This window comes from Triturus cristatus, chromosome 8 (assembly GCF_964204655.1).
Source record: "Triturus cristatus chromosome 8, aTriCri1.1, whole genome shotgun sequence".
Lineage (NCBI taxonomy): Eukaryota > Metazoa > Chordata > Amphibia > Caudata > Salamandridae > Triturus > Triturus cristatus.
This window is the reverse complement of record NC_140591.1, coordinates 602267105-602285208: the sequence shown is the minus strand read 5'-3', so window position 1 is coordinate 602285208 and position 18104 is coordinate 602267105. Positions and strand designations below refer to the sequence as shown.

Below are 18104 nucleotides of genomic sequence, written 5' to 3'. Positions count from 1 at the left end.
CACCAGCGCGCCGGCAGAGGGCATTGCATGACTCTGCAGCGACGTCTTCCTCTGGATGTGATGTTTGCGGAATCCATATAACTCCCTCGCCGACGCGCTGATGTCAGTTCCTTCTTTTGCGCGCTTGCAACGCTCATCCGGATCGGAGTTCGGGCCATTATTGGGCTCTTCTATTCCTCTATACACGTCTAGAGAACAGTGTGCCAACAATGTCATCAGGGTTTAATCCCTGTCGCTCGTGCGAGAGACAGATGGCGATCGAGGATCCCCATACGATCTGTTTATGGTGTCTTGGTGAGGAACTCGACTCCATCGACTGCAGCTCCTGTCAACATCTCTGGCCGAAGGCGTTGAAGGAACGCTGTATAAGGCTCCAAGTCACGGCTTTTGGATGAACTATGACATCGTCCATCTTTCCCGAAGCAGAGAGACCGGTCGAGGAGTCACTAGGGTAAGGAGCTGCTGCCTTCCAAGATGGCACCAAAGATCCAATGTGCTAAATGTAAATTAGACGTCATCTCCCAACTGCCGGTGGCGGAGACCTCTCAGGCAGCCCCACACCTCCCTGCATACCCTGGAGCCAAGCGACCTTCGACCAAATTAAAGAATACTTTCTTTCACTTCAGCGGGTCTTTGACCCTCCGATTCCCTTTGGTGCGCTTTTGAGCCCCAAGAAGGTAGGGAGTGTCTTGGTTGCATCCTCATTGGTGGCTTTGGCCTCAGTCGCAGTGGGGCTCCCTAAGTCCATCAGCGGATTTGACGCCACGCCGGTGCACAGCCTTCTAGGGTTTACACCTTCAGTGTCTGTTGGCCCCGCTCGACGCAGATCTCATTACCCTTCAAATTAGGGAGGGGGGCCTCGCGGGCCCCCAATCCACGGGGACCACCACCTCCCTGGGGCTTTAAAAGTAATTAGTGTGGGGGGTTCAAGCCCCCCCACACTGCCCCGGGGACCACCACCTTCCCGGGGCATTAATCTTAATATGGGGGACCATAGCGGACCCCTGGGTCCCAGTGACCACCACCTCCCCGGGGCTTTGAAAATGCTGTTAGGGGGGCCACGCCGCCACCCTCCTGGAGCTCTTGATGGCCCTGGGGACCGTCACCCCCCAGGGCTGGCTCCTGCAATGCCCCGGGGTGCCCACCCCTGAGACATTGCTGTTTGCTATGGCAGGGCGGGAGCACGGCTCCCGCCCTGTCATAGCAAACTCTGCTTCAGTTTTTAGAAGCGAGGGCAGTAAACCGGCTCTCACTTCCAAAAACAGAAGCAGAGTTGCTTTTGTGCAAAAGCAATACCGGCTCCCGCAGGAGGCGGGGAGCTGGTGGGACTGTGGGGGCATTGGGCCTCCCCCCCACAGTTCCCAGCGGAGAGGCCAGGCCCGGTGGATGGGGTCCCCGGGGCCAGAAGTGGCCCGGGAGGGGGGCCACGCAGCCCCCCTCCCACGATTTAAAAAAAAAAAAAAGAGGTTATGCCCCGGGGAATGGTTGTCCCCGGGGCAGATAAAAGCCTCAAAAGTGTTTCTGACCGGGCCCCAGAGGTGGGGTCCCCGGGGCCAATAGTGGCCCAGGGAAGGGGGGCCACGCGGCCCCCTTCCTGTTATAAAAAAACAAAAAGTTCATAAAATGCTCAGGCCCTGGGGGGTGGGGTCCCCAGGGCCCAAAAATTCTCAGGCCCTGGGGGATGGGTACCCCAGGGCCCAAAAATAATTAAGGGAAGGGGGGGCCACACAGCCTCCCCTTCCAGAAACTAAACAAAACAAAAAACTGTATCTCGCTTAGGCCCTGCCCCCTCCCTGCAGCACTCTGCAGAGGCGTCCCCTGGCATGTTCTAAGTTGGGGAATTAAGTCCCCTTGAATACTGAGGGTCCCGGGGGGCCAACTAGCCGACCAGGTACCTTAAGTAAGCACCACAGAGCTGCGTTGCAGAGGTGGTCTGAGGCCACGCCCCTTTTCACACCTCTCTGCAACTCAGCTCTGTGGCGCTTACTGGAGGTACCCGGTGGGCTAGTTGGCCCCCAGGGACCCTCCGGAGTCAAGGAGACTTAATTCCCCAACTTACAATGCGCCAGGGGGCATGTTTGCAGAGTGGTGCAGGAAGGGGGTGGTCCTGATATAACAAGTTAGCAATCCTGCTGTGTAGGACTTACTGGAGGTAATAAAAGGGTTAGTTGGCCCCCAAGGTTGACGTTGGGCACTAACTACTATGAGAATGGCCTGGTCGCCAACCAGATCATAAGTGCAGCTGCAGATGCGTCAGCCTTGGCAGCACATGTATTTGCACATGGTGTATGTGCAAGAAGGTCTTCCTGGCTACGCTTCACTGGACTGAAACCTGAGGCGCAACACTGCATCCTAAACCTCCCGTTTTCTGGTAAGCCCCTCATCGGTTCTCATGCAAATGAAGAGATGTCTAGAATGAAGACCAGGCTGGACAGTCTGAAAGCAGTGGGCCTTGAGTAGAATGGCTATTCCATACACTTCAAGTCCCCTCCTCCAGCTGTACCCCCAGCAAAAACATCCAGATAGCAACTACCTCTTCTGCAATCAGAATTCACCACCTTGTGGCAAAAAGAGGCAATATAGTAGGTTCCTCGTCATTGATGGGGTTGGGAATATATTCCCGCTACTTTCTGGTGCGAAAGAATGCCTGAAACAGGAGTTTATGCCCATAACCTAAGTTCATGACCTAAGAGAGCTGGACAAACACATACGCTGAGAAAAGTTCCGGATGCTGGCTCTGCACCAAATATATCCACAGCTTCAACAAGGGGATTGGATGTGTGTGGTCCAACTGCAGGACGGTCTTTCATGCCAGCCACAAGCTGTGGTCCGGCCCTCTCAAACTGTTGATTGGGTGTTTTATTTTATTCTCTTATTGTGTCACCTATCATGGTCACAACAGACTCTTTGTAGTTGGAGCAGTGGTTTTGCGGCAGAGATAGAAACACTTTGTTTAACACATCAGATTAGCCTGTCTACATTAACATGCTGTAGTTGAAAGTATTTTTTCTGGCCCTAAAATCCTTCCTTTCAGTGCTTTAGTATCGATAGGCCACAAAGATCACACAGCAACACTAATCTACCTTTGAAAGAGAGGGGGGGCACTTGCTCCCAGCAATTTTGCTGGCTAGAAATAGGAATGTAGAAGTGAGCCATTATCCATTGCATGATCCATCTATCTGCCACATTCTGGGCTTCAACAAGAAGAGTAGACCAACTGAACTAGTGTATTCACTAGTAGAAAATCTGTTGAGGTGTACCAGACTCAGTCTGCAAGCCCAGTGGACACCCAGCCAACAACCCATTTGGTCCCCACCAAAAATCCAGGAGCAAAATGATTTCCTCTTGAAAGGGGAGTGGGCATGGTTTCCTATGGGGGCTGTCCAATATTTGACAAAGTTAATTTATGCCTGTGCTTTGATTTTGTTAACACCAGGAATCCTACAAAGAATTGGGACCAGCCCCGAATGTAGTGTGTTGGCCGCCTTGTGGCTTAAGTATCTTAATCTAATGGTGCGCATCAGCCTCCTTCTATTTATTGGGGACGTTAAAGAGGAGAGTCTGCACCCCTCCCCACTGTCACATGATTTGAGTACCTGTTTGATTGTTGGAAAGCTACCCTTTCTTTCTCTGAGTCTTTCTGAAAAACTTACTTGGGCAACTGCATAAAAGCGCAACGCGGGAGCTAGCAGACAGTACTTTGTTTTTTGTGTGCGCTAGGAAAAGATTCCATTCATTGTCTTTGTGGGTGATGTGCATCAAGGTAGATGCAGGAAACTAGGTTTTGTTGCAGTAGCCCCCCCTCTTTTTGCCTTGTATTTGATGCAACTTTGAATGAAGTGCACCGGGTCCCTGCTAACCAGGTCCCAAGTACCAGTGTTCTTTTCCCAAAATAATGGAATTGGTCAATTGATCCCCAATTGGCCAGGCCTTTAGCACTTCTGTAAGACCCTAGTAAGTGGTACCCCTGTTACCTGGGCATATCTTGTGCCTCTAAGGGACCCAGCACCAGACTCGTACAGACTGCCACTGCAAGCTGTGTGGCAAGGTGCTCTAAAAAGTGAAAACGCAACATGGCATGTACCTTTGTGCAGAGGCGGACGGAGGAGCGTTGCCTCACTGTTTTTAGTCAGTGTGAAGAAGAGAAACATAAAATGACAATAACTTTGTTATCATTTTTTGCTTCGTGATGTGTCCTGCGGGTGGCAGCGCTTCTCTGCTCACGGAGCAGGGCAGGGTGGAGTGGTTTGCCCACTCCTAAGTGCACAATGACTGATCGGCCCTCTTGGGCCGCCCATACCATTCATGTACACTTCACTGTTCTCCACACAGTGTCACAGCACTCAGACCAATCACAACACTACATTGCAGCGTTGTGATTGGCTATGGGGAGGGAGTCTGACTTCCTGCTTCCTGTAGTCAGAAATGGGAGAGCAGGAACAGCGACGCAGGACCGGCCTCAAGGTAAGTTTATGGTTGTTCTCAGCGGACAACGGCGTGTGACATCCTTGCGCCCCCACACGCCCCGCGAAGTGCCGTCCCGCAAAGTGCAAGCCATGCTGGCCTCTGCTGCCTGTGTTCCATGTCCCCAATCACTGCATGTAATATTTGTAGGTCATCCCTACAGCAGACCTTACAGCCCTAAGGCCGGGTGCATGACTGACAGCACAAGTGAACAGGGAAGCCATCTTAAGGTATGTACTGGCGTAGGAAGCTGGCTCTGTATATACTATACCAAAGTGAGGTATTGTGTGCACAGAGTCCAGTGGAACCCCAAAGGAAGGCAGAGGGAAAGTTAGATAGCACCTCACTCTCTATTTGTGGTAGTGTGGTCAAGCGTTAAGGCAGCATCAGAGGACAGTGTTAAGCATTTGTTGTACACACTCAGTCAGCAAATGAACTCACACTCAAAGACTGAACTTCAGACCAATTGTTTTTGGATACAAAATATTCTTTTAGTTATTTTATTTTCTAGAACCAAGCAAGCCTGACACAGGTAAGCAATAAATACTTTACAGTAGTAATGCAGTTTGTAAACAGTTTGAATTGGAATTGTATTTGCACTTTGTTTTGACTTACAGTATGGTTGAAGAGAAATGTAATATTTTGTAAATACAGTACATAGACTTGAATGGGTTTTTCAGTAAAATACCAGTTAAGTTACTTTTTAGATTACTTTTCTTACTCGGTGTAGTATACCTAGATACTACACTGGGACATTTCTTGTAAACAGGTAAGTAAAAGCGTTTTTGTTAAACAGTACAATTTCAAAGAATTTCTTTAGGTTTTTAAACTCCACACTTGAAAACTTTTCCAAGAAAAACAGTCAATGTTATCCTATGGAGGAAAATTGTGTCATTGGTTTAAGGTAAGTATTTGGTAGTGGGAGTTGAGGTTCTGGGGGTAGACTCGGGGGTCCCCCAGGGTTAGGGATGCACTCTTGTTACACCCTTAGCGCACTAGGGTGGCCGGTTGCAGAGTGCGGAGGCCCAATGTTCTCCAATGAGGGATAGAGGGCCTCCGGTTAGTGGCTGCTGACGAGCAGGCCACTTGATTGTGGGAGCAAAGCTCCTGGACTTTAGCTCATGGAAAATGGGGAAACAAAGTAGCTCCAAAAGTGCACCCACATTGTCACTAGGGCGGCCAGGTACAGGGTGCTGTTTCGACGTTGTTCGCCCTGTTTGCAATGAGAAACCTCAGGTTTGCAAAGGCACTGCAGGCTTGGGGAAGAAGGTCTTCTGGGTGTGACCACCACTTCGAGAGGTAAGTTGGGGGTTGGTTAGGCACTGTCGGTTTGGCCCCCAAGGTCTTGGGGTGTCGGTTGCATGGGTGCTTTTTGGCGTCAGATCTTCTTACCAGCTCCTGGTCGCGGTTGGGGGGACCTTCTGGATTTAGACTGCAGGCGTCAGCTGAAGGTTTGAAGTAGGTCTGCGGTCACCGGATCTTGGGTACGGATCGCCGGGGAGACCTCCTCGTGGTTTTTGCCCACTCGAGCCGTGGACGGCGGGTCGGGAGTGGTGCGGATTCGCGGTGTCCGGCCGGAGCCAGAGGTTGCAGATGAACAAATACGGTGTTCACAGGAGACACAGTCTTTGTGGTTGAAGGCAGGCAGGTCCTCCGGGGTTTTCGAGGTTGCTGGCAGCAGGACACACCGGGATTTCGCAGGAGCAGGTTTGAGGTGGAGACAGACCGGTGGCGCTGGGGTCACGTCAGTGGGTGTCTTCCTCTTGTTAGCTTCTGCACAGCTGTTCCGTCCTTCTTTTCTTGTAGGTTCTTCTGGTCTGCCTTCTTGGTTCATGGCTGCTCCCTAAATACTGTATTTAGGGGCCGTTTTAGGGGTCTCAGGATCAGTAGTCAATGGGCTACTGACCTTAGAATGTCTACACCCTTGGTGTGCTCAACCCACGTGGTGGAGTGAGCACAATCCCTAATCCTGATTGGGGAGTGCCTGAGATGACGTTTGGGTTAGTTTGGGGGAAAGAACACAGACCCTGGGAACCTGATTGGCAGGGACCCAGGACACCAAGTCAAAAGTGCATCAGTAGTCTGGCAAAAAGTGGGGGGTTACTGCAACAGAAACCCAGCTTCTCACAACTGGGCACTGGTCAAAACGAGTTTACCTGCTACATAATGGCTTCACTGAAACATGTTGTTTGGTATCAAATACCTCGTATTAATTAACTCACATTTATTCCAGTGATGGATTTATTAATACCGTCACCTAGAGGGTACCTTAGAGGTACCCCCTGAACCCTACTAGCCCTCCAGTGTGCTCGCTGACTGGTTCAGTCCAGCCTGCCAGCACAGATGAGTTTCTGACCCCTTAGGAGGTACGCTTTCAGAGGTCAGACATAATGCCTGCTCTGGAGGGAGGTGTTTACACCTCCTCCTCTTCTAGGAAGGCTAGTAAATCAGCATATCAAGGCAAGAGGCTTAAAAGGACTCTGCCACCTTTGATATGCGACCCAAGGCTTCCCCAGACAGCGGAAATGATAGTCCCTGACCTGGGCTCATTTAGCACTGGGACAGATGGAAAAAATTAGCTATGCAGGAGGAGTCTTGCACTGCCCGGCTGGACCCACCTCTAGGGTGGGCAGCCTGAAGTGAACATGAAGATAGAAATTCCACCATCGTGTGTGTGGTGGAAATAGAAACTCTGGGACAGGGTGATGCCCACTCCCCAAAGGAAGTAGTCCTTTAGAGGGTGTAGTGACCCCATGGGTAAGTAGTCCATTGGCTACTACCCTTAATGCTCCTAAATTGAGTATTTAGGGGACCCCCTGATAACAGGACTTCTGATTACAACCGATAAAACAGAAGTGGACAAAGAAGGGCGGGCCTGAGAACAGAGGAGCAACTTCTGACCTGGCACCAACTCTGTTGGCCTGCATGCTGCACTCGACCCTCGTGGAGAACCTAACTTGTCCTGCCGTGTGCGTACTCCAAGAATCCCAGAGGGCTGCAAGTGCTTCTCCTATCAGCAGAGAAACTCCCTTAGAGTAGAGGAGCTACTCCCCTGCAGCCGCAGGCACCAAAGAAGTATGGTCCGGTTCACCGTCCTGCCGCCTACCGGGGCTACCGGTACAGCAGCTTCCCAGGAAGAGGTTGCTGTGCTCCTACAGTTCAGATCTGTCCCCCCTCCTAGTGTGGGGCCCCTAGGACTGACCAGAGCCGTACAACATCAATAGCTGGGGTACAAGAACCCTTGCAGCAACAATGGCTTGTTATGTACACACCGGACACCAACACTGAGGAAGACCAACCTGCACGTCGAGGGTGTTCATGGACAGGGAGTCCCACATCGAGAGTGGCCCACCTGTCCTGTTTCCCCTGTACTGCAAAACAAAGACAAAGAGGGAGCCTCCGACTGCCGCCACACGACACCTCAAAGTTCCTCTGCACCTGTGCCCCACAGCCCGATTTCGAGGGACGTGATGGTGCCCACGGGATCCTGATACCCACAAGAGCTGAACCCATCCTTTGGTCTGGCTAGGCTGGACTACTAGTCGCTACCTGTAGCCTCATTCTACAGGCCCCTTCCAACCATGAGTGCCTCCAGCACCGAACCCGAAACCAAAGACACCACTGCACCTGAACCCCACAGCCCGAGGAGAAGTGGACTAATGGTGTCCCTTCCTCCCCCAGCATCTAAGGGGTTGAGACCCCCTGTGGGTTACCCCTGGACTGGCCCGCAGTCCCAGCTTGCAGCCTCTTCCTGGCTGGACTGTTCCCCATTGAAGTGAATGGGGCACCTGACACCATAATTCACCTCTGCAGCCGGATGCCCAAGAGCCTCCCGAGGTAACCTGTTGGTGTGGCCTTGGACCTTGCCCAAACTCACCTTAAGTCCAAGAGAACAGTCCCATAAGTCACTGACAAGTGCCTGAATGCAGTACATGTTTTTCCCCCCATAGGATAACATTACCACTACAGATATTGCACAGTCAACTTTTGAAACCTGTGTAAATTAATAACTTGAAAAGAACTTACCTGATTCAGATGATCTCAGTATCTACATTCATATTAAAATCTGGGTTATGTTTTGTAAATTGGTGTCACGTTATTTTATTCACTGTGCGTCTCACTGCCATTGTGTGTGCAGTAGATGCTTAGCACTACCGTCTCGCCCACACCACCACTAAAAAGAGCATTTAGGTTATAATTTGTGCCTCTTTCGGCCAACTGGGGTTTGCCTGGACTTTATACACAGTGTACCTCATTTTGGTCCACTTATTAAAGAGCCTGCTTCCTACAGTAGTCACTGTGACGATCTAACAGGCAGCCACATGGGCATACAGAACCCCGGAGAGTCCTTCTTTATTACTAACAGAACTAGCTGTTAGCCATTTTGCGGCACAGATTATTTGGGACTGCTGACACAAGAGGTGAAACTTTTCTCCTGGAAGACCGTATTCTTAGTTGTCATAACTACGGCTAGGGTTTGCGTCTCCAGAACGTGTTCTGTCCATTGAAAAAGTAGTTCTGAGGACTCATTCACCTTTTTCTTCAAGGTGTTGACTGAGTTTCAGCTGTACAAGGCCTTTTTTCTTACTACATTTTGTTTCTTGACTATGTGCCTTCGCTGCTGAGTGAAGCTGCACAACTTCGGTATCTGGCAGATTCTCATTTAGTTGAAAACACTCCACTAGTTGAGGCAGTATCACTGGCATTCTCTGGAAAATCACTTGTCTGAGAAATAGATGGGTTTACAAATCGATAAAGACTGACCGCACTCCGTGGTAATCCAATGTTCAAATATTGACCAATGTTAACAGGTTAGGTGCTAGTGAGGGCCACCTCCTGATCAAGCGAGGTGTGTAAAATATATAGCAAAAACATCCTCCTACAAGGAAAAGACAGGCTCACGTCAGCACTCTATATAGGCGCATTGGCGCTTTAAAGTATCTTGAACAAAGTTAAAGGAAAATAAGTAACGCTTTTGTCATTTTACTTATGTTGACAAATTTAATAAAGTTCTTCAGGAAACTGTTGCTCCTTCACATTATCAATCTCATGTTGAGCAAACCACTTTAAATTAACATATGTAACTTCCAGTAACATACGTAACTTCCAGTAACATTGAACTCCCGATGCATTTCGGGTCTAACCCTTGGTCAGGGGGAATTTCCTATGAAAAAAATAAAAAGAAACTGCTGTATCCAGGAGCACAACCAATGCAACACGTGATGGCGAAATCATTTTAAAATTACAGTATCGTGGTGAATATAACCGTAAACTAACGAAAATTCAGCAATGGTAGAAAGTTTCTCACTTATGCACATGGTGAACATCAAATTACATTCTAAAAGACCTGTAACTGAAAAGGATTTTGGTGCTGTGTTAAAAGTGTAAAAGAATTGAAGTTAATAGAGATGCTAAACAATATTCTAATGCCCACGAATGCTTTAAGCGTGCGAAAAGGTGTTACTTGCCCAATCGCGTAATCAGGAAATAAGAAAAAGTCTAAGAATATCATAGAGTAGATGAAAAGTTACAGGTCTTTTAGAATGTAATTTGATGTTCACCATGTGCATAAGTGAGAAACTTTCTACCATTGCTGAATTTTCGTTAGTTTACGGTTATATACTGTAATTTTAAAATGATTTCGCCATCACGTGTTGCATTGGTTGTGCTCCTGGATACAGCAGTTTCTTTTTATTTTTTTCGCAGGAAATTCCCCCTGACGAAGGGTTAGACCCAAAATGCATTGGGGAGTTCAATGTTACTGGAAGTTACATATATTACTTTAAAGTTGTTTGCTCAACATGAAATTGATAATGTGAAGGAGCAACAGTTTCCTGAAGAACTTTATTAAATTTGTCAACATAAGTAAAATGACAAAAGCGTTACTTATTTTCCTTTAACTTTGTTCGAGATACTTTAAAGCGCCAATGCGCCTATATAGAGTGCTGACGTGAGCCCGTCTTTTCCTTGTAGGAGGATGTTTTTGCTAAACAGATGGGCTTCCCATATGGGCCACCTGCATTTAAATATGATTAAGAATGATAGTTTAGTTTCCAGTCGACAAAAACGTTTGTCATGCATTTCCATTCTGATCCCATGTCCGAGTTCTGTTACATGGCCTGTATTTAAAAAAAATATATTCCTTGCAAGCCCATCGAACTATTGTTTCGCACAACATTTTGATAGCACAATATAAGAAAGTGCCCCTTTTGACATGGTTATTCTCCACTTTGCAATTTTGATTGTGTGCTGGGTTCCTGCTAACCAGGTCCCCACCACCAATGTTCTTTCCCTAAACTGTACGATTGTTCCACAATTGGCAAGACTTCAGCCCCACTGTAAGTCCCTAGTAAATGGTGTCCCTGCTACCTAGGGCATTGGGACTGAAGAGGGTCTGTTAGGGCTGCAGCACAAATTGTGCCACCCTAGGGACCCCTCACCAAGATTATGTAGACTTTTATTGCAGGCTGCTTGCCTTGGTGCTTACAAAACCGAAGAGTCAATATGGCACACAGCCCTGTGTGCCATGCCTACAGACACTACATGAGATATAGGCAAGCCATCCCTACAGCAGCACTTCAAGTCCAAAGGCAGGGTGCACTATATCCCATGTGTGGACATATCTGCCTGAGTAGGTATGACCCAGCAATGTATAAGTCCATTCTTAGATATTGTAAGTGACCAGGGAAATCATAACGAGTGCATGGGCGAGATAGTCGCCATTACGAGTTCCCCAGCCCCATGGTGGTATTCATACCAAACATCTTATCTTAATAAACCCGCACTAATGCCATTGTCGTATTTATTATTGAATGCACTCAGAGGACATGTTATAGGTGCCCCAGGAAAACCTGCCGACTGCTAGTGTGTTGACTGACTAGTCTTGACTGCACAACTACCACTAGACATGTTTCTGGTCTCCTGGGGTGAGAGCCTTCGCTCTTAGAGCATGGGAACAAAGCCTATTCTGGGCAGAGGTGTTGTCCAAGCAGGAACTGCCTTCCAGGGCAGGGAACTTCAATGTCCATGCCAGCTTTGAAATGCGACCCAGGCCTTTCCAGCTATTGGAAGATGCCAACCCCCTATCCTATCCCCACTTTTTGTCAGGTGGGGAAGCTGATGCAGATCCCACTTTTTTGTATCCTCCATGTTGTGTTGGAGAAATTTAGCCAATTAGGGTAGGGTTATGCCCACTTCCCAGAGGACGTAGTCATATAGAGGGTGTAGTCACCCTAAGGTATGTAGCCCAATGGCTCTAAAGCTGTATTTTGAGTGGGCTGCGGTCATGTGAAATTAATTTAGGCTCTTTTATACTGCTAAAGGAAATGCTGCTAAAGCATCCTTTCCCTATCAGACATTCTCATGCACTTCTGCTAATAGTTCAGGACTCCCACATCATGGCCAATGTGCCTTTATTGGCTTGCCCAAAACACAAATGAAATCTGCATTTTAACGCCTTGGTTGCCCCATCAACTTTCCTCAACCTGATCTATCTCAGCACTAGCTCCAGGATGATGCGCAGGTTGTTTGGTCATTCCTAAGAAAATGCTTGACTGGCCAATGCAAACTATCCCTGTTGCAACGCTCCTCTTTGTTTCTTTCTTTGTAATCTTATGTCGCATTGGCAGTAGATGGCGAAAAACACAAGAATGAGTACTTTTTTTAAAACAGATTTTATTGAATTTTCATCATACCAGAGGAGCAGAGCCCGACAAAGCACAGAGGAAATGCATAAGAGAATATCTCTGGGTACTGTTAAACACCCTTCCCTTTAGTCTGCAGAAAATCAGACCAGGAAAAACACCCCTTTTCCCCCTCCCCCCTAGTGAGCACCATACATACTGAAAGAACATTGCATGTAAAAGCCAAAGGAATTCCCAGCCACATCTTTTTAACATTGATACATTAAACAGGTAAATCATTCACCACCAGTCGTTCGATAGGATCACGGGTGGCGGTCTGCGTCATTGAAGGCAGATCTATACCCCTGTACTTGGTCCACCGAGACCAAATCTTCCCATGTTTCTGTGGACACCCCCTCGCCTGGAACACTACAATCTCCGCTGACATGCACCTATCCAGGGCCTTTTTCCAGTTAGTTATGAAGGGCGGGGACGTGTCCTTCCAGTGCTGTGCTATGTCCCACTTAGCCAAGGTGAGACCCAGAAACAAAAGGTGTCTTTTATACCTGTTGCCCCCGATGTCTTCTGTGCTATGTAAGAGCGCCAATCTAGGGTCCGACCGGATATCCCACGCCAGAACACGCTCCAAGCAAGACAACATGCCTGACTAGAAGAGCTGCAGTGCCCCGCAACTCCACACCGTATGTAGGAACGACCCCTCGTCTGCACCACAGTGGAGACAGATAGGGGAATGGATTGCCCCCATCTTCCAAAAACGGAGACACGTGCAGTATATCCTATGGAGGTATTTAAATTGAATTAACCTATATCTGGTAGAGACGGTGGTGTACCGAGGGCTAGCCAGCGCCTCGGCCCAGTCGTCATCCGTAAGGGCTGACAGGTCCGCCTCCCAAGCCTCTTGGGTTCTGTGAATAGTGGCCTTGGAATGTGTAGTGAGTGTTTGGTAGATACCTTTAGTACTTTTTAACAATAAAAACTTGATATTGCGTTTTCAAATGGGATACAGAGACACTCACCATTTCATAAGTGATAACACAACTTTTCACTGTGGTTTTAAAAGGTTACTGCATGTATTATACAATATTTCTCTACTAATACGCATGCCATCTTTTCATAATATATCTTAATCTTTTAGGCAGTTATATGTTGCCAATCACACTATCCCTCTTCCCGACGAGTAGTGAACAAACCCAGCTACATTGTGCCGTAACTAATTTATCCCTCCTTTTTCCTTTAGCACATTCTTCTCTCAATCCTTTTTTCAATAAAACCCCATCTTGTATTTCAAAATGATCCATCTCCGAGACATCTAAACTCATAATCTTAATCTTCCAATCCTCTGGTGTTCCCAGCGCCCAACCTTCCATCAGCACCACAGCTTTGCTTCGTTAAAATAGCAATCTGGTAGTTAATAGTAATTGATAGAGAGGTATTTGGAGAGCAAGGAAAAGTAAAAGATAGGAAGCAGTGCTAGGAGTGCATGCAACAATCATGTTTCTGCTGTAAATCCCAAAGTTCTGATGTTGGTAAATGCTAATAAGTTACTGCTAAAACTGAAGTATTTCTACATGCAGTGTCATGAACATTTGCAAAATAAAGACTTAAAAGCATGACCTACATATGACATTTTTACTTTAGAGTGAGCACTCTGGAGATTCAACTCATTCTCACCGCTGGACATCCTTGGAGTTAATTAAAGGAACCTACACAACTGATGATTCCCCCAGTGATATTGCTGAAATCCGCCTTGACAAAGCTGTGCCTTTAAAGGTAAATCAAAATACAGTTTAAACTCAAACTGCTCAAGAAACACAAATTTGCGACATATTCTGTATATGTCTTTTGTACATTTATTTTCATGCAGTATGTATATTTTCTACTAACTGGGGTATTTTTGGCTGCTCTCTACTCTGAAGTACAATTGTGTGCAGTTAGACAACTTTAACTTTGCAAGACTATAAGGAAGTGCTTTTCTGTTTAAAAATTGTACCAAATTGAAGCATACATACAGAATTTTCATTTTATACATTAAAGAGTTATTGTGCAAGTATTATACAGATTTATTTTATATTTCATTCTATCTGGGAGGCATTTGCGCTACTTTAGAACTGCTTTTTATACTGCTCGTAGATTAATTTCTCAAGTGAGAGGAAAAGGATCTTTATCTTCAGAAGCTAGCAACCTCAACTATAGGTTAGCCTAGTAGAGGTAGTGGGAAAACTATTTTTGTCAAGCCAGTATTTCATTCCACTTGCATTATTCTACTAACCTATAGTAAAATGCTTTGCTTTACCATTGGGTTTTTGCTGTGTGGTAAATAATGGCATTTTAAGCCTGCTTATGTGGTTTTTGTTCTTCTTTCAAGGAAAATGTGAAGTATGCTGTCCGCTTGCGCAATTATGGAAGCCGCACTGCAAATGGGGATGGAGGAATGACCACTGTCCAGTGTCCAGATGCAGTCACATTTACATTCAGCACTTGTAGTCTGAGCAGCAATGGCACAAACCAAACACGGGGTCAAATCCCCCAGTTAATTTATTACAGGTAAGCATGGGACCACTTTCTCCTAACCATGCTCTACAATTTAACTAACCTATCAACCAAGTACATATCCTACTTGCCAGATTTACCCACTCAGAGTTGTTGTTTTTGAAGCAAAGTGTGTTTGTTTAGGGTGGAAGTAAAATGATGGATAGTTTATTATGGCATGACTGCTGTGCTCTTCTTTGGGCACATGGTAGCCTTTCTGTACCACTTTTGTACATATGATGGGTCTGTGAATGTTGAGGAAAGCAAATGTGAATTGTGTATGTCTCATACTAGACTTTGTAGTAGAGGTTTTCAGTCACTCATGCAGTGGTAATTGATGATTTTAATGTTCCATTAGCAGTTCTCCATACCTCCGCTGTGAATGAGATCAGAACCTAGCCTCTTGGGGGCAATACATGCTAACAGCAGTCCCCGACTATGAATGGGAAGCCACTGTTCTAGCAATCTAATCTGTGAACATCCTGTCCAACTTGCTCCTCGTAGAATTCACATCTCCAGCACTCATGTAGGGAATGTGCCCTCTGCGTAGGTGAGGGCTGAGGCAGTGCTAATTTCCCCAAGAGAAATGTCTTTGGTGTTTAGGATTGTTGCACAACTCCAAGTCTTGCTAAGACGACTCCTGGACGAACCTCAAGGCGAACCCAGACCATGAAGCCAAACTCCGTCGCCGAGCCCTGAGAAAAGATGCACAAGTCTTGCTTCTTGTCGAAGAGGAGGGTGTGGATCTGCATGATTTTGTATATGCTGCCAAAGTTTTAGACTTGCAGGTACCATCCATAGAAGTCCAAACTAACTTGACTGAGGTTTTGCATCCTGGTCAAGCTTCGACACAGCCACTTTTACCTTATACTGAGGCCCTCACAGAGACACAAATGAGCACTGTGTCCAGACCTTGCTCTTGCCTGCCAGTACATAGGCAAGATACTAGAAGCCACAGACTGTCCCAGGGGACCCTGCCTTCCCTACTCAGCAACTCATGCCTGAGAGCTTAGTTGTCCAAGAATAAATAAGTAGAATGAACCAAAACATGTTTCCCACGACTTTACCCAATAGAGAGTCGAAGTGTATGTAGGCATTTGGGAAGAGGATGTTTTCCTCAGCCTGTCTTGCTCTTCAGTGCTAGCTGTATGAATGGATGATAATCACATTTATTGTGGAACATAGTGAGCAAGATCTTGCCAGCAGCCCACGGTGAATTCTGGTCCAACTTATAACAAATCATTCAGGATGGCCAAGAAACGGCAAAATATGTGATTAATTCAGGACTGGACGCTACCAACTGTTTAGATAGGATGGTCAGTAGAAGTGTGGTGTTTCAGCAACACGTGTGGATGAAATCCACAGGGTTTTCGGATTACGTCCAGCCGTCATTAAAATGCCATTTCACTGCACCCTTCTCTTTGGAGTCAAAGCAGAGTTGTCACTGTAGTGCTTTAAAAATAGCCGGGGCACAGCACAATGCCTCAGCTTTTGCTTGCCTGCCCAGCAGTATCCCCAACAATTCTTTCAATTTCCAAGCTTTGGTAGGGGTACAGCTTACAATATCAAGGCTCACCACCTCAGCAACAGACCCCCTAGTCCTTTCGTGGCCAGGTCGGGGATCCAGCAAACAACGTCCAGGCAAGCAGGGCAATGTACCTTGCCCCTTCTGCTTTAGCTTCCAAGCCTGTTTCAGTTGCTCTCAGAGGCACCTGTAGGAGGCAGTTTAAGTTATTAACTTAAAGGATGACAGAGCATTACTTCCAACAATTGGATTCTCCACATAGTCCCAACAGGGTTACGCTTTGTCATTCCTGTCTGACCCACAGCATATTCCATCTACATCAGAGCAGCTTCAAGGGTACAACTTGTCCATTGTGCAGCAGGTAGTCCAGACTCTTTCTGAGAAAGCAGCCATAGAAATTGCTCCTGTATCAGAAATAGAGACTGGATGTTATTCTAGTTATTTGCTGCTGCTGAAGATTAATGGAGGCCTCATCCTATTTCAGATATTCGTCCTCTCTACTTCCTCCTGAAAAAGGAAAAATTGAAGCTGTTCATACTGGCCTAGGTTTTATATGTTGTGAATCCAGGAGACTGGATGGTAGTGCAGGATCTGCAGAGTGCTTATTTTCATAATCCCCGCCTGCAGTCCCACAGGCAATACCTGTGGTTCAAGCTGGACAAAGTGCATTTTCAGATTTCAGTGGTCCCTTTTGGTCTCACCAGTGCCCCTCTGGGGTTAGTAACTGTGATGGCTGTGGTCGCACAAATTTTCTCAATTTGGTTATACCAGTCTTCCCTTGACTTGGCTACTGGCTGTTGAAGGTGGGCTTGCCGCAGTTGGTCGTAGGCCACCTCTAAACCTCTTTAGGGTTCTCAATCAACGTGCTTAAGTCACACCGGACTCCTTTGCAGAGGCTCTCGTTCCTCATTAAACAGAGAAAACAATATTTTTGGAGAGGCACACACTATATTAGCTTAATCAACAAAAACTTTTCACAGTCTTAAACACTTTTATATAAAGGCGTGCTGCAGGGGGGGCATGCAACAATCACAAATGCCAGTAATAACCAACAATATTAAGGGTCGATAAGACCCATCCTCTGCGCAGTATAACAGGTGAAATACCTGGGCTTATAAAACATTATCATCACAATATTAGTATTTATATTTTTCTTTTCGTGAACATAAATTCCACAGTAGATTCAGAAAATAATCCAATGTATTTACATAAATACATTCAGTCTTTATTCAAAAAATGTCCATAAGTTCGTCATATTCATTCCAACTCCGAAAATGAATAGTAAGTTCAAATAATTATCTTGCTGCCCAATGCATTTCGAGCCAAAGTTGGCCCTTCTTCAGGGACTCAAATTCTAAAATATAAACGGAAACATACAATACTATACAGGAATAGTACGAACATCATCAATATCAAAGCAGCTTTTACATGATACATAGAAGAGTAATAGTAAATCATAGATGTATTTGTAAACGACATGTAAGTTAACAGAAAGCCCTCCACCAAAGAGTGACGCTAGTCAGGGTGTGTGCTTGGTCCAAATTCAAAGAGACTGCTACGTAATCTATAGAGGTCAAAAGGCATATCTCAAGTTTAAAGACACTGTTTAAAACAATCCAAATGGAGTCCACCAACGTGATTATTGAAGCGTTATTAGGAAATACCTTCTCTCTCATGCGTATATACGCTAGTGGCCAAGCAGTTTAAGTAGATGCCTGAAACGATAACGGATTTAATAAAGATCTATATCGTGGTTAATGTATCACTCTGAGAAACTGCTCTATAGTAGTCTCATTTCGTGGGAGACGATAAATGAACATATCATACCGTGCGGGGAAATTCAAAGTCTAGAAGCCAAGACCCTCGAAGTCAGCGTGGCGGACTTGGGAGTGTTCTGCCACAGGTCCGCTTGGTTTTGGATACAGCTGTCCGTTACGCGGTAA

The 18104-nt window shown here is 46.5% G+C and overlaps 1 protein-coding gene across 15 annotated transcripts in view; it reads left to right on the top strand.

Annotated features, from left to right (window-relative positions):
* The window catches only part of MYCBP2 (MYC binding protein 2), a 1771217-nt gene that overhangs the window by 695207 nt on the left and 1057906 nt on the right, over positions 1 to 18104 (top strand). For all 15 annotated transcript variants that reach the window (XM_085622060.1, XM_085622057.1, XM_085622054.1 and 12 more), the window contains 2 exons: positions 13746 to 13877; positions 14473 to 14651. In XM_085622060.1, the coding sequence (XP_085478186.1) occupies positions 13746 to 13877; positions 14473 to 14651 (311 nt within the window). The remainder of the gene's footprint in view (positions 1 to 13745; positions 13878 to 14472; positions 14652 to 18104) is intronic.